Source organism: Gymnoscopelus microlampas (assembly GCF_963454915.1).
Source record: "Gymnoscopelus microlampas genome assembly, chromosome: 18".
Lineage (NCBI taxonomy): Eukaryota > Metazoa > Chordata > Actinopteri > Myctophiformes > Myctophidae > Gymnoscopelus > Gymnoscopelus microlampas.
This window is the reverse complement of record NC_139955.1, coordinates 11,678,171-11,694,563: the sequence shown is the minus strand read 5'-3', so window position 1 is coordinate 11,694,563 and position 16,393 is coordinate 11,678,171. Positions and strand designations below refer to the sequence as shown.

Below are 16,393 nucleotides of genomic sequence, written 5' to 3'. Positions count from 1 at the left end.
AGTGCGCGCGCACACACACACACACACACACACACACACACACACACACACACACACACACACACACACACACACACACACACACACACACACACACGCGCACACACACACACACACACACACACACACACACACACACACACACTTCGCTAATCCCTGAAAATGCCACAGTGTTGTTAGAGGAGGTGAAAATGTCTGTTTCCATCCACAGTGAACCACCATGGAATAAACAGCCCGTCTTAATTGGTGTCGATTTGGACCAGAGTGATGATTCATCATGTATAGGACTCCCCAGTGGTGCATTGGAAACCCAATCATTTCTAATCCATATGACCTTGACAGAGAGGGCCGGAGCCCAGGCTCTCCTCAACTCTCACATTTTCTGTTTTTTTGTTTTTTTTTGTCGGAAGGATGGACGAAAGTCGAAGCGTTGTAACACGACTTTACAACTGGGACCCGGAGTTGTAATCCACCAAAGTCAGATCACTCCTGTGATTACTCCATCTCAGCCCAACGGCAAATCTTTATGAAGCACTCAATTCCCCACAGCGGCCATAAATCAGTGGAGCCATATAAGCTCCCGTTGTCTCCGCGACGGAGCATCAGAGACACCATTTTCCATACTGAGCCGGTTCCACTCAATAATTCCCATTCCCGTTTTACATCTTCCTACAATCCTCCCCCCCCCCCCCTCCCCCCTCCCTCCTCTTCCCCCCAACCTTTTGCTCTTGACTCGGAACAGTCGTTCCCATGATACCTCCTGAAACGTCCTCGACATTCAGCGACCGAGCCTCTTCACAAGGAGAACTGGGTCAAACCGGTGAACGGGGTCTTGGACTCTTGGCTGGCTACTGCGGGTAAATGAGTCTAATTAACACATCTCCCTGCCTTCTCCTGACCGGGCATCCTGGCCCCCCGAGGGAGCCCCATTATAGGCTACATTATGCATAGTAACGTCCCCGGCGAGACGGAGCCGAGGAAGCACATGGGACACGGGTCCACGAAGACGCGAGGAAGAGGAGCTGATTGGTATTCATTCAGGCATTTATAATAGATGATGCAAGGGGTGGGGAAGGGGCGAGAGAGAGAGAGAGAAGAGAGAAAGAGAGAGATGTGTCTTGGACGCCACCTGGGGTGTAGACAGGTGGCGGTCCTGCGGTCAATGAGGTGAACCCAGCCGAAGCCCCGTGGGTCAACATTAACCCATTGATACCTGGAACGCATCTGTGTCACTTTAGATGTCTTTGGCTATTCAAAAATAGCAGATATACAAGCTCGTAGCGCGGCACCGAGTGCCGCGCTACGAGCTTGTATCTGCTATTTTTGAAAAATCTCGAAAAAATATTTTCCAGATTTTTTTCAAAAAACTGTTGAGATTTAGATTTTTTTTAAAGAATCGCCTCAGGTCTTAAATGGTTAACATGGGCCAATGACACTGCAGGCGCCACGCTGCCATGGGCGACGATCGCCCTCACCGTTCCGGCTCGGTGAACGCACCTATCATCCCGTCGCAAACGCACATGCTGGACCCACAACTCTGCTCTGCTCCGCCAACCTCTCTCTCTCTCTCTCTCTCACACACACACACACACACAAACATGAGGACCTTAACAAATACAGGAACAGATGCCCCATATCAAAGCGTGCTTGCCCTCTGCACTGTGTGCAGACGTGGAATACTATTAACTAAGACAACACACTGCAGACCTCTGCTGTCTCACTGCGTACCTACAGTATGCAATGTTGCACTGCATGTGTGCCGTGCACGCGCACACACACACACACACACACACACACACACACACACACACACACACACACACACACGAGCGCTCACACACACACACGAGCACTCACACAAACACCTGAATCATTTATTTATGACCCCGTCGAATACACGAGCAAACACAAGACGCTGGACACAGAAGGCTCACACACACACACACACACACACACACACACACACACACACACACACACACACACACACACACACACACACACACACACACACACACACACACACACACACACACACACACACACACACACACAGAGCGTGTGTATGATATTTATACTGTTGTTTTTCAGCCACAGTATTATTTCCCTGAAGCCAGACTTTCATTTTGTCTCTTATGGGAACTGAAGTAGTTGGTTGGATGAGAGCTGGACCTTAAGTAACCCTCCTGCACTCAAACATTCAGCTGAGGTTCTCTCACTGTCTCACTCTGTCTCTCTCGCTCTCTCGCACACACACACACACACACACACACACAGACACACACACACACACACGCACACACGCACACACACCTCCCGCCTAAAACTTTGTTCTCACAATGGAAAACACCCAGAGAGACAGACCCAAATACAAATGTTTGGAGAATTCGTGGATGTCTGGAAATCGTTACTTGAGAAAAAAAAAACAAGGAGCAAAAAAACAAAACAAGCACATCAAAAATAAAAGCCCAGAGAATCCTCGGCTGAACAGCGAGCGATGGCAGCATTCAGGACAGCCTTGACACTTTGACAAAATACATAGAGAGATAGCACTCTATTGAGGAAGAGCTTGTGTCTACTGGGTCGACTGGACTTCAGACTGGATTACACAGACAGAGACACAGAGAGAGAGAGAGAGAGAGAGAGAGAGAGAGAGAGAGAGACAAAGACATAGACAGAGATAGAGATAGAGAGATAGATGGTTGCAGACACAAGCTAAAAAAAAAATCTTAATTTTTTTCCTGTTTAACTTTATATTCTCCTTTATGTCTGGATCAGACACCTATAATCATCGCCTGGCTTTCCTCTCACACACACACACACACACACACACACACACACACACACACACACACACACACACACACACACACACACACACAAAACGTGCATCTGAGCGGTGGATAAGGGGAACGGATGAGGGGTTTAAAGCCTGACACTTTCACTGTTGAACTGACTGACATCAATCCATCATCCCCTTATGGTGTGTCTACTGCCTGGCTGTCAGGTCCCTGGATACCACACACACAAACAAATACACACACACACGCACACTAGCATCACCCCGTCCCGCGTGATGGGAGCATATAAAAAAACACAGGCCAGCGCCGTGGTCCCCTTGTTACCATTGATCCACGCGCCGCGCGCAAATAACACCCACCTCTGCAAATGTGTCAAGATTATGCAGACATGCACTAGCGTTGTAGTATGCAGATGAAACCACGCATAGAAATATCAGCATTAGCAGGCGAGTCAATATGCTATCACGGAGAAACGGCAAAGTGTGCGGTTCTACCAGCGGCGGAGGCAAGGTGATAGATACACAGCGGTTAGCCCGGCTAACACGCTCACACGCGAGCTAACGATGGAACGCGCAGTACCGTTGCACGCGTTCACGGCAGTTAGCGCCCATTAGCGCAAACATAATAGTGACGCGGAACGCGACGCGTTGTGAGCTTGTAGATCGGCTGTTTTCAAATAGCCTAGGTATAAAAAAAAGTGGTTAGTGCATGTTTTATAATGTAATCATTTATAAAAGTAACTACCCAGATAGCAAAATATGGTTATTCATATTCATCATCATCATTATTATAGTGGTTAGGGTTGATTTTTGGTTACGATTGAAGACTGATGGTTTTTCAACATTGAATCACTGTTGTATTGCAGTGCAAAATTCAATGATTGAAATGCCAACATTGAATCAGCGTTTAATCTATGGTGCAAATTCAATGATTGTGATGCCAACATTGAATCAGCGTTTTATCTATGGTGCAAATTCAATGATTGAAATGCCAACATTGAATCAGCGTTTAATCTATGGTGCAAATTCAATGATTGAAATGCCAACATTGAATCAGCGTTTTATCTATGGTGCAAATTCAATGATTGAAATGCCAACATTGAATCAGCGTTGAATCTATGGTGCAAATTCAATGATTGAAATGCCAACATTGAATCAGCATTGAATCTATGCTGTTTGCCTTTTTCTTTTCTTTTTTCTTGATGGGGGGAGGGGGGGAGGCACACCCCTCCTCACACCCCCCCTCCCCCCATTTAATGATTGAAATGACAACATTGATTCAACGTTTTACCCATGCAGTTTGCCGTTTTCTTTTCTTTTTTTCTTGTTGGGGGGAGGGGGGGCAACCCCCTCCTCCCCCTCCCCCCTCCTCCCATTTAATTATTGAAATACCAACATTGATTCAATATTGAATCTACACTGTAAAATCCAATAGCTATCTATACTTAAATAAATATAAGTTAGCTTTACTCATTTGTTACAATACTAGGTTTAATCAAGTAACGTGTACTAAAAAATACAATTTACTTATTGTTATTAAGTAAAGACATCTTTGTTTACTTGCCCAGAATCAGTAACATTTAATTGCACTGTGTTTAGTACACTCTTAAAAATGCTGGGTTATTTCTATAAACACATTGCTGGGTTGATTTGGCTGGGTCATAATTATGGGTTATTTGGGTACTGTAAACTGATGGGTCAAAGGGGTTATTAGGGCTTCAATTGCCTGCCTGGGTTATTTTTTAACCCAGAGGTTGCTTTATTCATTTTCCCACTTGTGAATCATTCTGATACCTTCTTTTTGTCACTTCTCACATGAAAACACAAGGTACATAACCTATATTTTATCACTATATTTGACCTATATTCATATAATGAGGGGGATCATTATAGGGATCTGTATTAATTGTAATATGGTACAATACTGTGCAAAGTATACACTGTAACAAATTTCTGTAATTTCTACAGTAAAAATGTACAGTAATTTACTATTCTGTCATTTTACAATGTTTAACTGTATTTTGCAATGCATCATGGGAAAAAAATCATTACAGAAACTTGAACATCATCATCATTATCAGTTATTATCATCATTATTAATTGTATCCTTCATCTTCTTGTTTATGCCCCAAAATGACTGAAGAGCTGATCGATAATCCATTGTCCGATTGTTTCGGCGCACCCTAGGGGCCGAGACAATAGTGAAAAACTGTTTGAAAGGAGTAAAAACTAAATTGGACACCAAATTCTGGGTCAGCGCGTCGCCCCGAACGCGAACATATAACTCCCCTAACACACGGCCTTACCGTTCTCCTTAATTGGCTAGGGTCCAATGTCAAGTTATTATATGCGCAATAAAGCAATATATCTCGATACGATACGTTTTTCGAATCCGCCTTTCGGATATGTTGTACAGCTTGCCAAGACGCACACGTGGATGTCTTGTTTGTCCCGGTACGACACTCCTAAGTTGACCTCCTACACTATCGGAAGGCACATAGAGTCTTAAACCTTAAGACCATACCAAAGGACAAAGTCAGAAAAAAAAATGTGCCGTACTGGGACAAACAAGACATCCACACGTGCGTCTCAGCCAGCTCTACAACATATCCAAAAAGTGGACCCTAAGTCCTTATCGTATTCGAGATATTGAGCGAGATAGCGAAGCCGTAACCATAGCCAATTAAGGGATAATTAAATCATGATTTGATATGAGGGTTTGATGATTTCAAATTTTAGCATTATTTTACATGTAGATTTGGAAAAAAAATATATCGGGGTTATCACGGGCCTGGAACACCCTAAAACCAACCAGAAAGTGGCCTTTTGAGGCACTTCCTGTTTTCCGAGAAAAATATAACTTACATATTTGGAATCAGCGTCATCACATTAGTCTAAAGCCAGAGTATCGAAGAAAAATACAATTTCTAAAAATGTAACGAGGGTTGACCTTTGCAGTCTTTTCGCTGAACTTTGAGCTTTATCAGTGTCTAAAAAAATCAAGGCTGGTGCCAAAAAATCTGGCTTACTCTCAATATGGATGGAGAGAAGTTTTAGATTTTTAAAAAATATCTGGAGCGATTAGTTCCAGATTTTGTGCTCAACAAAATCTGTTTTTTATTCAAAAGTCAACGTCCAATCTTTTTGGTGAGCTTTTGTATTTCCCAAGGTCATAGAAAATCGAGACCTATCCCATTCGATTCAGCGTCCTTTTCTAAGTCTGAAAAAGTTTTTTTTAATTTAAAAATAAAATATTTTAAAAAAATGTGAGAAAAGCTAGACTTTGAACTATTTCAAAAATCTTTAACTTCTTATTAAACAATTCTAGACTATTGTTTAACCTACCATTCAACTCTAAATCATCTAAATAAGAGGGTTGAAGGGTCAAAATAAAATAATGATAATAATAATATGTTTGTGAAAAAAGCTTCAAGTTTATGAAACTTTAACGCTTGTTTAAGCCACTTTTTAAGGGTCATACAAAATCAAAACCTAGCCCATTCAATTCAGCGTCCTCTTCTGAGTCTGAAAACATGTTTTTTAATTAAAACAAAATATTTTAGAAAAATGTGAGAAAAGCTAAACTTTGAACTATTTCAAAAATCTATAACTTCTTATTGCAGATCGGCTATTTTCTTTTTTTCTCTCTTTCTTATATTATTTGACAATTTGGCCAATGTTTGACCAGTTTATAGTATAGTTTGTTGATTACTTGTATTACAGTCTTTTTCTTTGATTTGTTTTCATTTATTTTCTAAGGTATTAAAATGATTACTTAAATTGTCAGGGTCTCGACCCACAGGTTGAGAACCGCAGACATCCTTCATGCACAAGGCGGACAGTGTTGCCAGATTTTGCGATAGAAATAAGCAACCAGGTCTATGGAAATTAGCCCAAAAGAAGCAACTATGACTAATTGAAAATAGCCAATCTACAAGCTCACAACGGGTTGCGATGCGACGCGCTGTGAGCTTGTAGATCTGCTATTTTAAAACAAAACTCTTATCTGGAAGAAAATGTGAAAAATTAGGAATATTTTTGAAACATTTTAATACGAATCTTGTATTGGGGGTCCCCCCTGGCATAACATGTGTTCAGATGGGGGTCCGTTGATTGGATAATAGCCTACATATTAATCTGGGGGTCCTTGACATGAAAATGTTTGAGAACCACCACTGGTTTAAACGACAGTAAGGAAGCAAGCCCAAAAAACTTCACAGAAAAAGAAGCCCAAAGTCGCTTATAATAAGCGGATATGGCAACACTGAAGGCGGAGCTTGTTAGTTTTGAAATCACACCGGAAGGCAGAGGAAACGGCTGTTGGCTGAGAGATTTCTTTTTCAAACCGGGGTGCTTTCGTGTTTACTGTACTAGATAACAGGTAAGTTTAATTAGTTTATGGAATTAAAATGTTATCCAAACACGGTCGTACACGGTTACATGAACTAACACGTTCATGTAACCGTGCACGACCGAGTTTTAGCCATGGTTCACACGACGCTCGTCCTTTCACGAGCCTCATAGCCGGAATTTCAACCTGTTTTTTGCACTTTCAACCCGTACATCAACATAAATATTCATACTTCAACTATAAAGTGCTTACCCCACGGCCACGAATGTTACAATTTTAATCGGGTGTGTCTAAGTACCCGCATCTTCCGTATTGTTGAATAAAAGATATTTTAATCCGATCGGTGGCCATTTTCTCATAGTTGTAATGCATGTGTATAATGTAATACACCTCCCAACCGACGGTCGCGTAGTTTAAAGCATACAGAAAACTCGGAGAAAATGGCCACCGATCGGATTAAAATTACTTTTATTGAACAATACAGGAGGTACGGATACTTAGACCCTCCCGATTCAAATTGTAACATCCTTGGCCCTGGGCTAAGTGCTTTATATTTGAAATCTGAACGTTTATGTATGGGTTGTAAATGTAGAAAACGTCATGATATGATCATGTTTCAGGACTAACGGTTTATCAACCGCATTTACATAGAAAGCAATGTGTTTGCACCATTTAATATAAATGTATGATGTTACAATGCGACCAGGCATCCTAAAACGTTAAAATATGATTTTAGTTGTAACATTAGCTCTTAAAAGAGAGCTAATGTTGGCCACATATCCCTTTGGTGAGGCCACATTTGTTTTGACTGTAATTATTATTTTATATATGAATCTTGTTTTTAACCTACAGTAAAAAGTAAAATAATTTAATTAAGAGACAGAGAGTACAAATGGTACCAATGTATCCTTAAGGAGAATAAATTAACATTGAGGATTTTAGTGTGCAGACAAATTTGGTAATCCGTTTTTTAACTTAAGTTTTGTTTTGCAGACAGTAGCTAACAAAAGCAGGTAATGTTTATCATCAAAGTGGGCTCCAGGGACCCTCAGGGGTCATTGGGGGGTTTCCATGTGGTTCCCAGCTAAATGAGATTATATAGCATGAAACTCAGTTTAACCACTTAAACCCTATAAAGTGCCTATTTGAAAATGGCAGATCCACAAGCTCACAGTGCATGGTGATGCGTTGTGAGGGTGTAGATCAGCTATTAAAAAACAGTATAAACAACATTTGTGGAATATTTTTGAAACACTTTTGTAAATCTTGAGTCCTTAGCCAAGTACATACTAATTAGGGGGTCCTTGACATGAACATGTTTGAGAACCACTGATTTCATTTGTATAACATGAGTTCATTAATCAGTATGCATTGTGAAACACTTTGCCAAGTTCATCAGAAGAACTGGTTATCACACACCTTCAATTAACCCATTAAGACCTGAGGCCGATTCTACAAAATGTCTTCTAAATTTATTTGTTTTTAACTTGTGTTATTATGTCAGTGGTTCTCAAACTTTTTCATGTCAAGGACCCCAAAATGTATATGTATTTGGCCACAGACCCTCATCTCAAAATATTTTGTTCTAGGGACCCCCAGAAACAAAGATTTGAGTTACAAATGTTCGTTAAAAATTCAAAGATTTGCACACATTTTCAAGATTTTTCTAAAATAACAGATCTACAAGCTCGTAGCGCAGCACTCGGTGCCACGCTATGAGCTTGTATATCTGCTGTTTTTGAGTAGCCAAAGTGTAAAATAATGCTTTTTAGGTCAAATCTAAAAATGACACAGAATCGAATGCACTTAAAAAGCGCATAACCATTCAGTGTTCAATTCAGGGATTTGAATCGTCATATATTTGTAACAATGATTACTGTCTCATTTCATCGTTCTTTGACAAACTTCTACCATCTATTTAACAGGCCGTCACCAAGAAAGCCCTTGCCTTAATTTGGATGGTACTACAGTTGGCAGTGGCTATGTAAGTCATCAATCAATCAACACAAAAAGGAGAACACTCCATACACACACACACACCTAAAAGAAATGTGCTCAAAGTTTTTCCTAGTGCACAGTCACACGCACATTTTTGGATTGCTCCTTAAAATCCCATGTAACCATCTTCATGGTTTACGCCAGGCAAATTTAAGCTGAACCTAATTGTCTCTTTTACAGGCAGCTTGGTACACACCTGGCCGGGGAAAAAAACCTGCTACAGACTTCCTGGAGGAGCGATTGAGGAACACCAGGAAGCGCATGAGAAGGCTGAAACGACCACACCACCAAGAACCAGAGGAACAGACCGTCCCTAGTACACCAGGTAATACTAATAACCAATGTTAATTATCCCCACCAGGCTAGATTGGACAGATGCAAGGGATTATATTTGCGGTCCCATGACTCTTCTGTCCATCATCTTCTAAAAACTAGTCTCAGGCACCGCTGGACCGATTGGCGACTTTTCACACACTCCAAGTAGGCCAGAACCTCAAATACTTGAAATCAGCTATAATGAATCTGTACTTATCATTCAACAGAATCTGATGTGCCTCCTGAAAAACTTATTGAAATGGTTGAATGGATGAAGGTCAATAGGTGTCCAGTGTCCCAGGTTGAGGACTACATGAATCAAACATCTCTACATGGAGGCAAGTGGATTCGCAGCAATGGAACTAAAGGCCTACCGGAAATATTGGCGTATAGTTCCCTAGGCTTGTAGACAATCCTGGCATGGTAATACATTATTTTGCTATTGCAGTTTTGCCTATTTGAATGATACTCTATTTGACTGATACTCTGCAATGCACTACAAGTTTATGTTTAACCACCTAGACCCTACAATATATACTTTGTAGACAGGAGTCCACAGGGTTCTACTTGGTCCACTCCTTTTTTCTCAAACTGTTGTCACACAATGGTGTGTTTATCAAAGAGCTTATCTACAATACCCTACTGCTTGCATACACTCTTATAAGTAGACTCATAAGTGATTTTATTTTAATTTTCTCATTTTACAATTGTTTATATAATGTTATGTTCTCTTCTGTGTAGACCCAATCCTTCGATCTCCTAATCTCTCCACCTGGTGTGGAGAATTTGATTTGTGGGATTCCTCAAGAGGAAGAACTGCACACTTCAGGTGGGGGTTTCATTTAACATAATGGTTAAATAAACAATAATGAACTGTAACTATGTTTCTTAGCAGGTGCTGAGGTTATGAGTTGGGTCTCTTGGATTCTTTCCTGCTTTCTTCACTGTCCTCTGGTCATAGAGATTCTGAAGGGCAGAGCGCTTAGACCCCAAGGCGGTTACCCTCGGCACAACTTTGGGGTTTCACATAATGATATCTGGGTGGTTTTCTATCAGCTGACATGAAAAGCATTCTCTGACCGGGTCAGCCTGTGACTGAGCACTTGGTGTTCAGATAAAACTTGTATTCTGACCATGTGACATTGGTGTAAAATCACTCCTCTGTGTTTGTATAGGTGCACAACACATGCAGTTTGAGTCAGCCTGGGCCCTGACCAGAATCCCCTCAGCTACCTTCCTGCCAACACGCACTGTGCCCATCTTCATCTGTCTACAAGGACATCCGGGAACAGGTTAGCACCTTTTTACCCACGAATAACAGAGCAACATAAGTTTAGTTGGGAATTAACTGTCCAATTGAACTATCAGGGCGACATATGAAAATATGCTTTAGAGGAATGTCTGGTGCTGTATGCAGTTTGGAACCCAGGATGTAAGGTGATGGAGACCATTACACAAGAGGTGTATATATGGAGCTGACTAATTTGTTTGCTGATTCCATGATGACACATTGAGGTTAGACACTGCATAATTGGGCGTAGCTGCAATTGGAACTCCTTATATCAGGGTCTTCAACCTTTTCAGGCCAAGGACCCCCTAACTGAGAAAGAGATGAAGAAGGGACCCCCACTATATATTACATAAAATTGTGTTGCAGATTAAAGCTTTTCATAGATGTTGGATTCATGTTAATGTGTATTGTCAGACATTTAACGACTTAAACCGTCAATACTTGGTCTGCTCTTTTTCCCCTCTTTGCCGAAAATAGCCGATCTACAAGCTCGCAACGCCTCGCGCTGCGAGGCGTTGTGAGCTTGTAGATCGGCCATTTTCGGCTAAAGTTGTCCGTAGAATAGGGATGCTATTGTTCAAGTGGTTTGTATAAAGAAACAATGATCTTATCACAGAGATTTGGCCGACCCCCTGTAGCAACTCTGAAGACCCCCTAGGAGTCCCAGACCCCCTGTTGAAGACCCCTGCCCTGTTATGGCTGACTCATGGTGACATGAGCGTGGCATGGGGGATCTCCTGTAAGCCAATTTTAATATAGGTAATTGTCTGATCACAGTTATGAGAAAAAGCGTTCATCTGTATACATTTATCTATTGAAGAATAGTGAAAATAGCAGATCTACAAGCTCGCAACATCTCGCAAAGTGATGTGTTGTGAACATGTAGGTCGGCTACTCTCACTATTTTTCAACATTTTTAAATGCCTGGCCTGTTCTGGCCATAGTACATAATGGTATTATTGGCCCCGGTCATTGTCAGTCATTTCTTTTTTGTTTACAAAGCCTAAAAGTCGGAACCGAAATGTAATTCGTCCAATGTTTAATGCCAAAACGGTTACATTGTTGATCATAATTATTTGTATGACAATTAACCAAATGTTTTCCTAATTTACACACTTTTTCAAATGTATTTAGTCACTGTATTTTGTTCTGTGGTTTGCTGTGTTGTAGGCTTATGCTGAGTTTAACAGGATCGCCACCACACACCTAGAGACAGACTTCTTTGATGCTCTGGATCGCTATATACCACAATTGGTCACTATCTTAAAGTCCAAGAAAGGTGCCATTAGAGATAAATTATCCGGAATTGTGCAGCAAATTGATGGGTAAGTCTACAACATGCTTCTTATATTTGTAATTATCATGACTAAGTTTATGTACAACCTATTACCCCAAATAGTACTTATGCTTCCCGGCTGTATTACAGAGTGTTAAAGTATTGCTAACTATTGATCGTTGTTGATAACTAAATGCTGTGGATTGTACTATTTTTAAATCACATCTCCAATCAGCAACTGTTCTCTGCAACTGTTCATCAAACATATATTGTGGTGTTTCATGCTGTAACTGTACTGTAACTTGTGATGGTCAGATCTTGAACTTTATTTGTTCATTATCCACTTGTAGAAACCCGACGTGACCGCGCTGGGTAGGCTTGTTCTCCGAAGCCTCCTTCTTCTGCTTGGAGATGACCACAGCAGTTTCTACACCACTGTCTTGGTAAGTTCTCATAGTTACACCTTAAAGGTCCAGTGAAATTACATTTTCGTTAATTTTATTTTGAAGTTTCAGTCTGAAACGGCCTTGCAAACCAATCAGAAGGTTCAATCCCTTCAGGCTATAGCACGGTGGAATCTCACTCACATGGTGTGCAGTGTAAGTGTTTGTAGCCTGCACTCACACGTTGCTCAAGGGAGAGAGAGATGGCCACTATGCAGAATGTTTGTTACCAAGTTGCTTATTTCTAGCCTAAAATGTTTTCAGATACATATTTTACTGTGCTGTTTACCATGAGTAATATACTGTCAAAAACAGTAGGCCAACCAATGTTGATAAAACTTCTCAATGCAGATGTGTGTGAAGTGTCTACATTTCCCTGTTGTAATGTTGTTTTTGTTTGGTTCTGTACAGGATTGTGACAGCGAAAGTGAAGACGCCTGGTCAGAGGTATCGGTCGGATTGCTGACTGTGAGCAGTGAAGATTCACCTCCCTCAGATGGTGTCGACCTTCAGCCAGTGTCAACAGCCATCATCCTTGAAGGAGGTATTGTGATGGATAATTTCCATAACCTCCCTCAAGCACCGTGCCTGCTGTCTAGCCTGACGTATGCACTCAATTTGAAGTACCCTAATGATATGAAGAACATATTGAACTTTATTCAAAGAGTGATGCTTGGCTTGGGAAAGGAAAAAAATACCCCCCAAACTGCAAAGTCTTAAAAACCTCCTGTCATTTTAGAAAGATTGTATAGTGGATAACTGGTAGGCAGGTTGTCCTCAGCCCTCCTTTGTGACAGTAGACTAAAATGCATGCATTTTATTTTTCTCATGCATGAGAAAATGTTGTAAAGTGATAGGAGTTCTAAATGAAGCCACTTTTATTCATTTTAAGTACTTTAGAGCTGCAAATTATTAAGACTTTGAATGTAATACCATTAAGTAAAAGTAAGGCACTTTTTTGAAATTGACAAGTGTTCACTTGTTCATGTGTGAAATAATGTACTCTTTCAAACTGTAATGGGGCTGTCCACACTAAGCATATCACTTTTGTCAATCCTATCGTTGTAGAATTATTTAGTTTAAATACAGTGCAGACATGATCATTTCAGTGGGCAGTTGCTCATGTCTTCCAGAGTTCCAGCAAATCACTCATATTGTCATCATCAACACAGATACTGTTCGTCTTTAGTTGTGTTGAACAGGAGGAGAAGGATGGAGGGGCTACTAGGCTACAATTGCAGTAGCAACACAGAAATGTGTGAGGAATTAATTAGCATAATGACTTTGTGGACGAAAAGAGGTTCACAATCATTGGCTACTCTAAATTCTATAAAATAAATTAAAAATGTGTACATATAGTGCTTGGTGTGGATGGCCCGTTAGGCTTTATTAATTACGCCATTTGTATTACTAGAGCACTTGTCAGTGTGTTTTGTCAGACCGTTGGTTTAGTCTGCAAAGTTAGTACACGTTTGGTCATTATAAGCCATGTTGGGTATTGTTTTTGTGGAATCGCTTGTAAATAATGGTGGTTTGGTTTGTAATTTAAATTTGCAGATCAATTATTTTCAAATAGCATTTTTATATAGGTGTAAAGTGCTCATGTGGCATATATTCACTTACAAAATATCCAAATGCTTGCAGACATTTTCACAATTTCTTTCATAAATAGCAGATCTACAATCTTCTATATGTTATATATTTCATCTGTTAAATCATAAAAACAATGCTTAAAGCAGTTCAAAGCAGGTCTAAATGCCTTGGTTCAATAAATGTGAAGATTCAAATCATATTGTCTGTCTTTATTTTTATATTTTCACATTTTGGGAAATGTAAGGTAATTTTGAACAAGATGTAGCCTTACAGTATATCAGCATACACATAATTTAAAATGTACATGCAGATTACCATTAGGTTGTTGGATGATCAGGATCAATATTGATTCCTAACATGATTCAGTATAATCAATTTATAAATTAAATCAGTGTTCGATTCCTGATGTTGATTCAACATAAAATCAACTAAAATGTGCATGCAGATTACCATTTAGATGATGGTTGAATCAATGTTGATTCCTAATGTTGATTCAACATTAAATCAACTAAAATGTGCATGCAGATTACCATTTAGATGATGGTTGAATCAATATTGATTCATAACGTTGATTCAACATAAAATCAACTAAAATCAGCATGCAGAATACCATTTAGATGATGGTTGAATCAATATTGATTCATAACGTTGATTCAACATAAAATCAGCGTGCAGAATACCATTTGGATGATGGTTGAATCAACGTTGATATAGTGTTAGTTAGTGGTTGAAACACAAACGTTGAATCAACAAAGATTAGGGTTGCGATTTCAGTACAGTTTCAACGTTGAGATCGAACGTTGATTCAACCGTTATGGCCGCCTATTTTTCAACGTTGATTCACCCATATTTTGCTATCTGGGTATAGTAACTAAAGTTTTCAAATAATTGTAGTGGAGTAAAAGTAAAATATTTGCCTCTGAGATGTGGTGGAGTAGAAGTACAAGTATAGAAAATTGGAAATACTCCAGTAAAGTGAAAGTACCTCAAAGTTGTACTGAAGTACAGTACTTGAGTAAATGTACTTAGTTACTTTACTCCACATGGTTAAAGCACGCATATATTTGCACGCTAGCGCGTACAGTACACAGACACACGAACGCACACGTGAAATACAGGCAATTGTCAGGGGAGTCTCACGGATTATAAGCAAAGGGTCTCTCATGATAAAAGCCTTTGTGTCGAGAGAACGTGAACCCCTCCTGCCCTCCATCTCGCCGGCAGCGGCTCGTTCTCCCGGTCTGCCAACGAGACTAAAAGGGCCACTCGCCCCCCAACACAACACACGTGGAAAAAAAAAGACACAACAACTAGAAAAGGCTATCAGTGACCTCTGCTAAAAGGGTCAGTTGGCTCCAAGGCTATAAAATCTTAAAAAGGGGGGAAAAAAGATAATATTCTGCTTTCTCAGAAGAAAACGGGATCGAGAGAGGTGAGCGAGAGAGAGAGAGAGAGAGAGAGAGAGAGAGAGAGAGAGAGAGAGAGAGAGAGAGAGAGAGAGAGAGAGAGAGAGAGAGAGAGAGAGAGAGATGCAGAGAAAGGGGAGGTAAGAGAGGACCTGGCTTTAATGTAGTTTGTAATTGTAAGTGTTTGGTCTTTAATAAAAGCCCAGAGTATTTGGTCAGGCTAATAGACTGGGTTCTCTAAATCCTTCCATGTCATGCATTATTCAACAGCCATTAGCTATCGGCTCATCTGGGAGGCTTTATGAGAGCCATCATCGGCTGTGGGGCCACACTATGCGCGCGCACGCGCACGCACACGCACACGCACACACACACACACACACACACACACACACACACACACACACACACACACACACACGCAGCAGGGGGAAAAGGAGGAAGAGAAGGAGGGCTTGGGGGAGAAGAGAAGCGAGAAAGGGAGGATTAGGTGGAAGAGAGAACGGATAGAAATGCAAATACAGGTGCGACATTCAGGAGGAGAGAGAAATAGGGAGGGAGGGAGAGAGAGAGAGAGAGAGAGGTATAGAGAAAGACAGGGCGAGAGGGAGATAGATATATATATACATATATGGAGACAGAGAGAGAGAGAGAGAGAGAGAGAGAGAGAGAGAGAGAGAGAGAGAGAGAGAGAGAGGTAGAGAGAGGTTAAGAGGATTTAGGGGTGAAGAAATCAAAGAGAAGTGCTGATGAAAGAATGTGGAGACAGACACACAGGTGAGTCCCTGTGATATGGAAATGATGAACGGAGGAGGAGGAGGAGGAGAAGAGAGAAGGATGAAGAGAGAGGAAAGACGACTAGATGAAAGGCCGATTGGCCTGGAGGGAGCGAGGGATGACGGACGCGTGTGGACGGAGAG

General features: G+C 40.8%; 2 protein-coding genes across 5 annotated transcripts in view; one reads left to right on the top strand and one right to left on the bottom strand.

Moving 5' to 3' along the window:
• tenm1 (teneurin transmembrane protein 1) overlaps positions 1 to 16,393 on the bottom strand; it is a gene marked incomplete at its 5' end in the record, with an annotated part of 403,177 nt that overhangs the window by 312,889 nt on the left and 73,895 nt on the right.
• Positions 6,724 to 11,998, top strand: LOC311033523 (uncharacterized protein). Of its 4 annotated transcripts, none has more exons than XM_084041059.1 (8): positions 6,724 to 7,181; positions 9,077 to 9,135; positions 9,330 to 9,474; positions 9,692 to 9,802; positions 10,206 to 10,293; positions 10,640 to 10,756; positions 11,372 to 11,514; positions 11,926 to 11,998. In XM_084041059.1, exons 4-7 carry the CDS (start codon positions 9,797 to 9,799, stop codon positions 11,512 to 11,514), a joined length of 354 nt encoding a protein of 117 aa, XP_083897185.1. In that variant the 5' UTR covers positions 6,724 to 7,181; positions 9,077 to 9,135; positions 9,330 to 9,474; positions 9,692 to 9,796; the 3' UTR covers positions 11,926 to 11,998. The 4 variants fall into 4 exon arrangements, 2 of the variants coding, with proteins under 2 accessions (XP_083897185.1, XP_083897186.1); XM_084041060.1 differs by having other exon boundaries at positions 11,372 to 11,494; positions 11,926 to 11,954; XR_014599493.1 differs by having other exon boundaries at positions 6,740 to 7,181; positions 9,692 to 9,887; positions 11,374 to 11,514.

Coding starts and splice junctions, on each gene's coding strand:
- LOC311033523 (XM_084041059.1), top strand. Junction 10,294..10,639: donor GGAAGAACTGCACACTTCAG/GTGGGGGTTTCA, acceptor GTGTTTGTATAG/GTGCACAACACATGCAGTTT. Junction 10,757..11,371: donor ACAAGGACATCCGGGAACAG/GTTAGCACCTTT, acceptor ATCTTATCACAG/AGATTTGGCCGACCCCCTGT.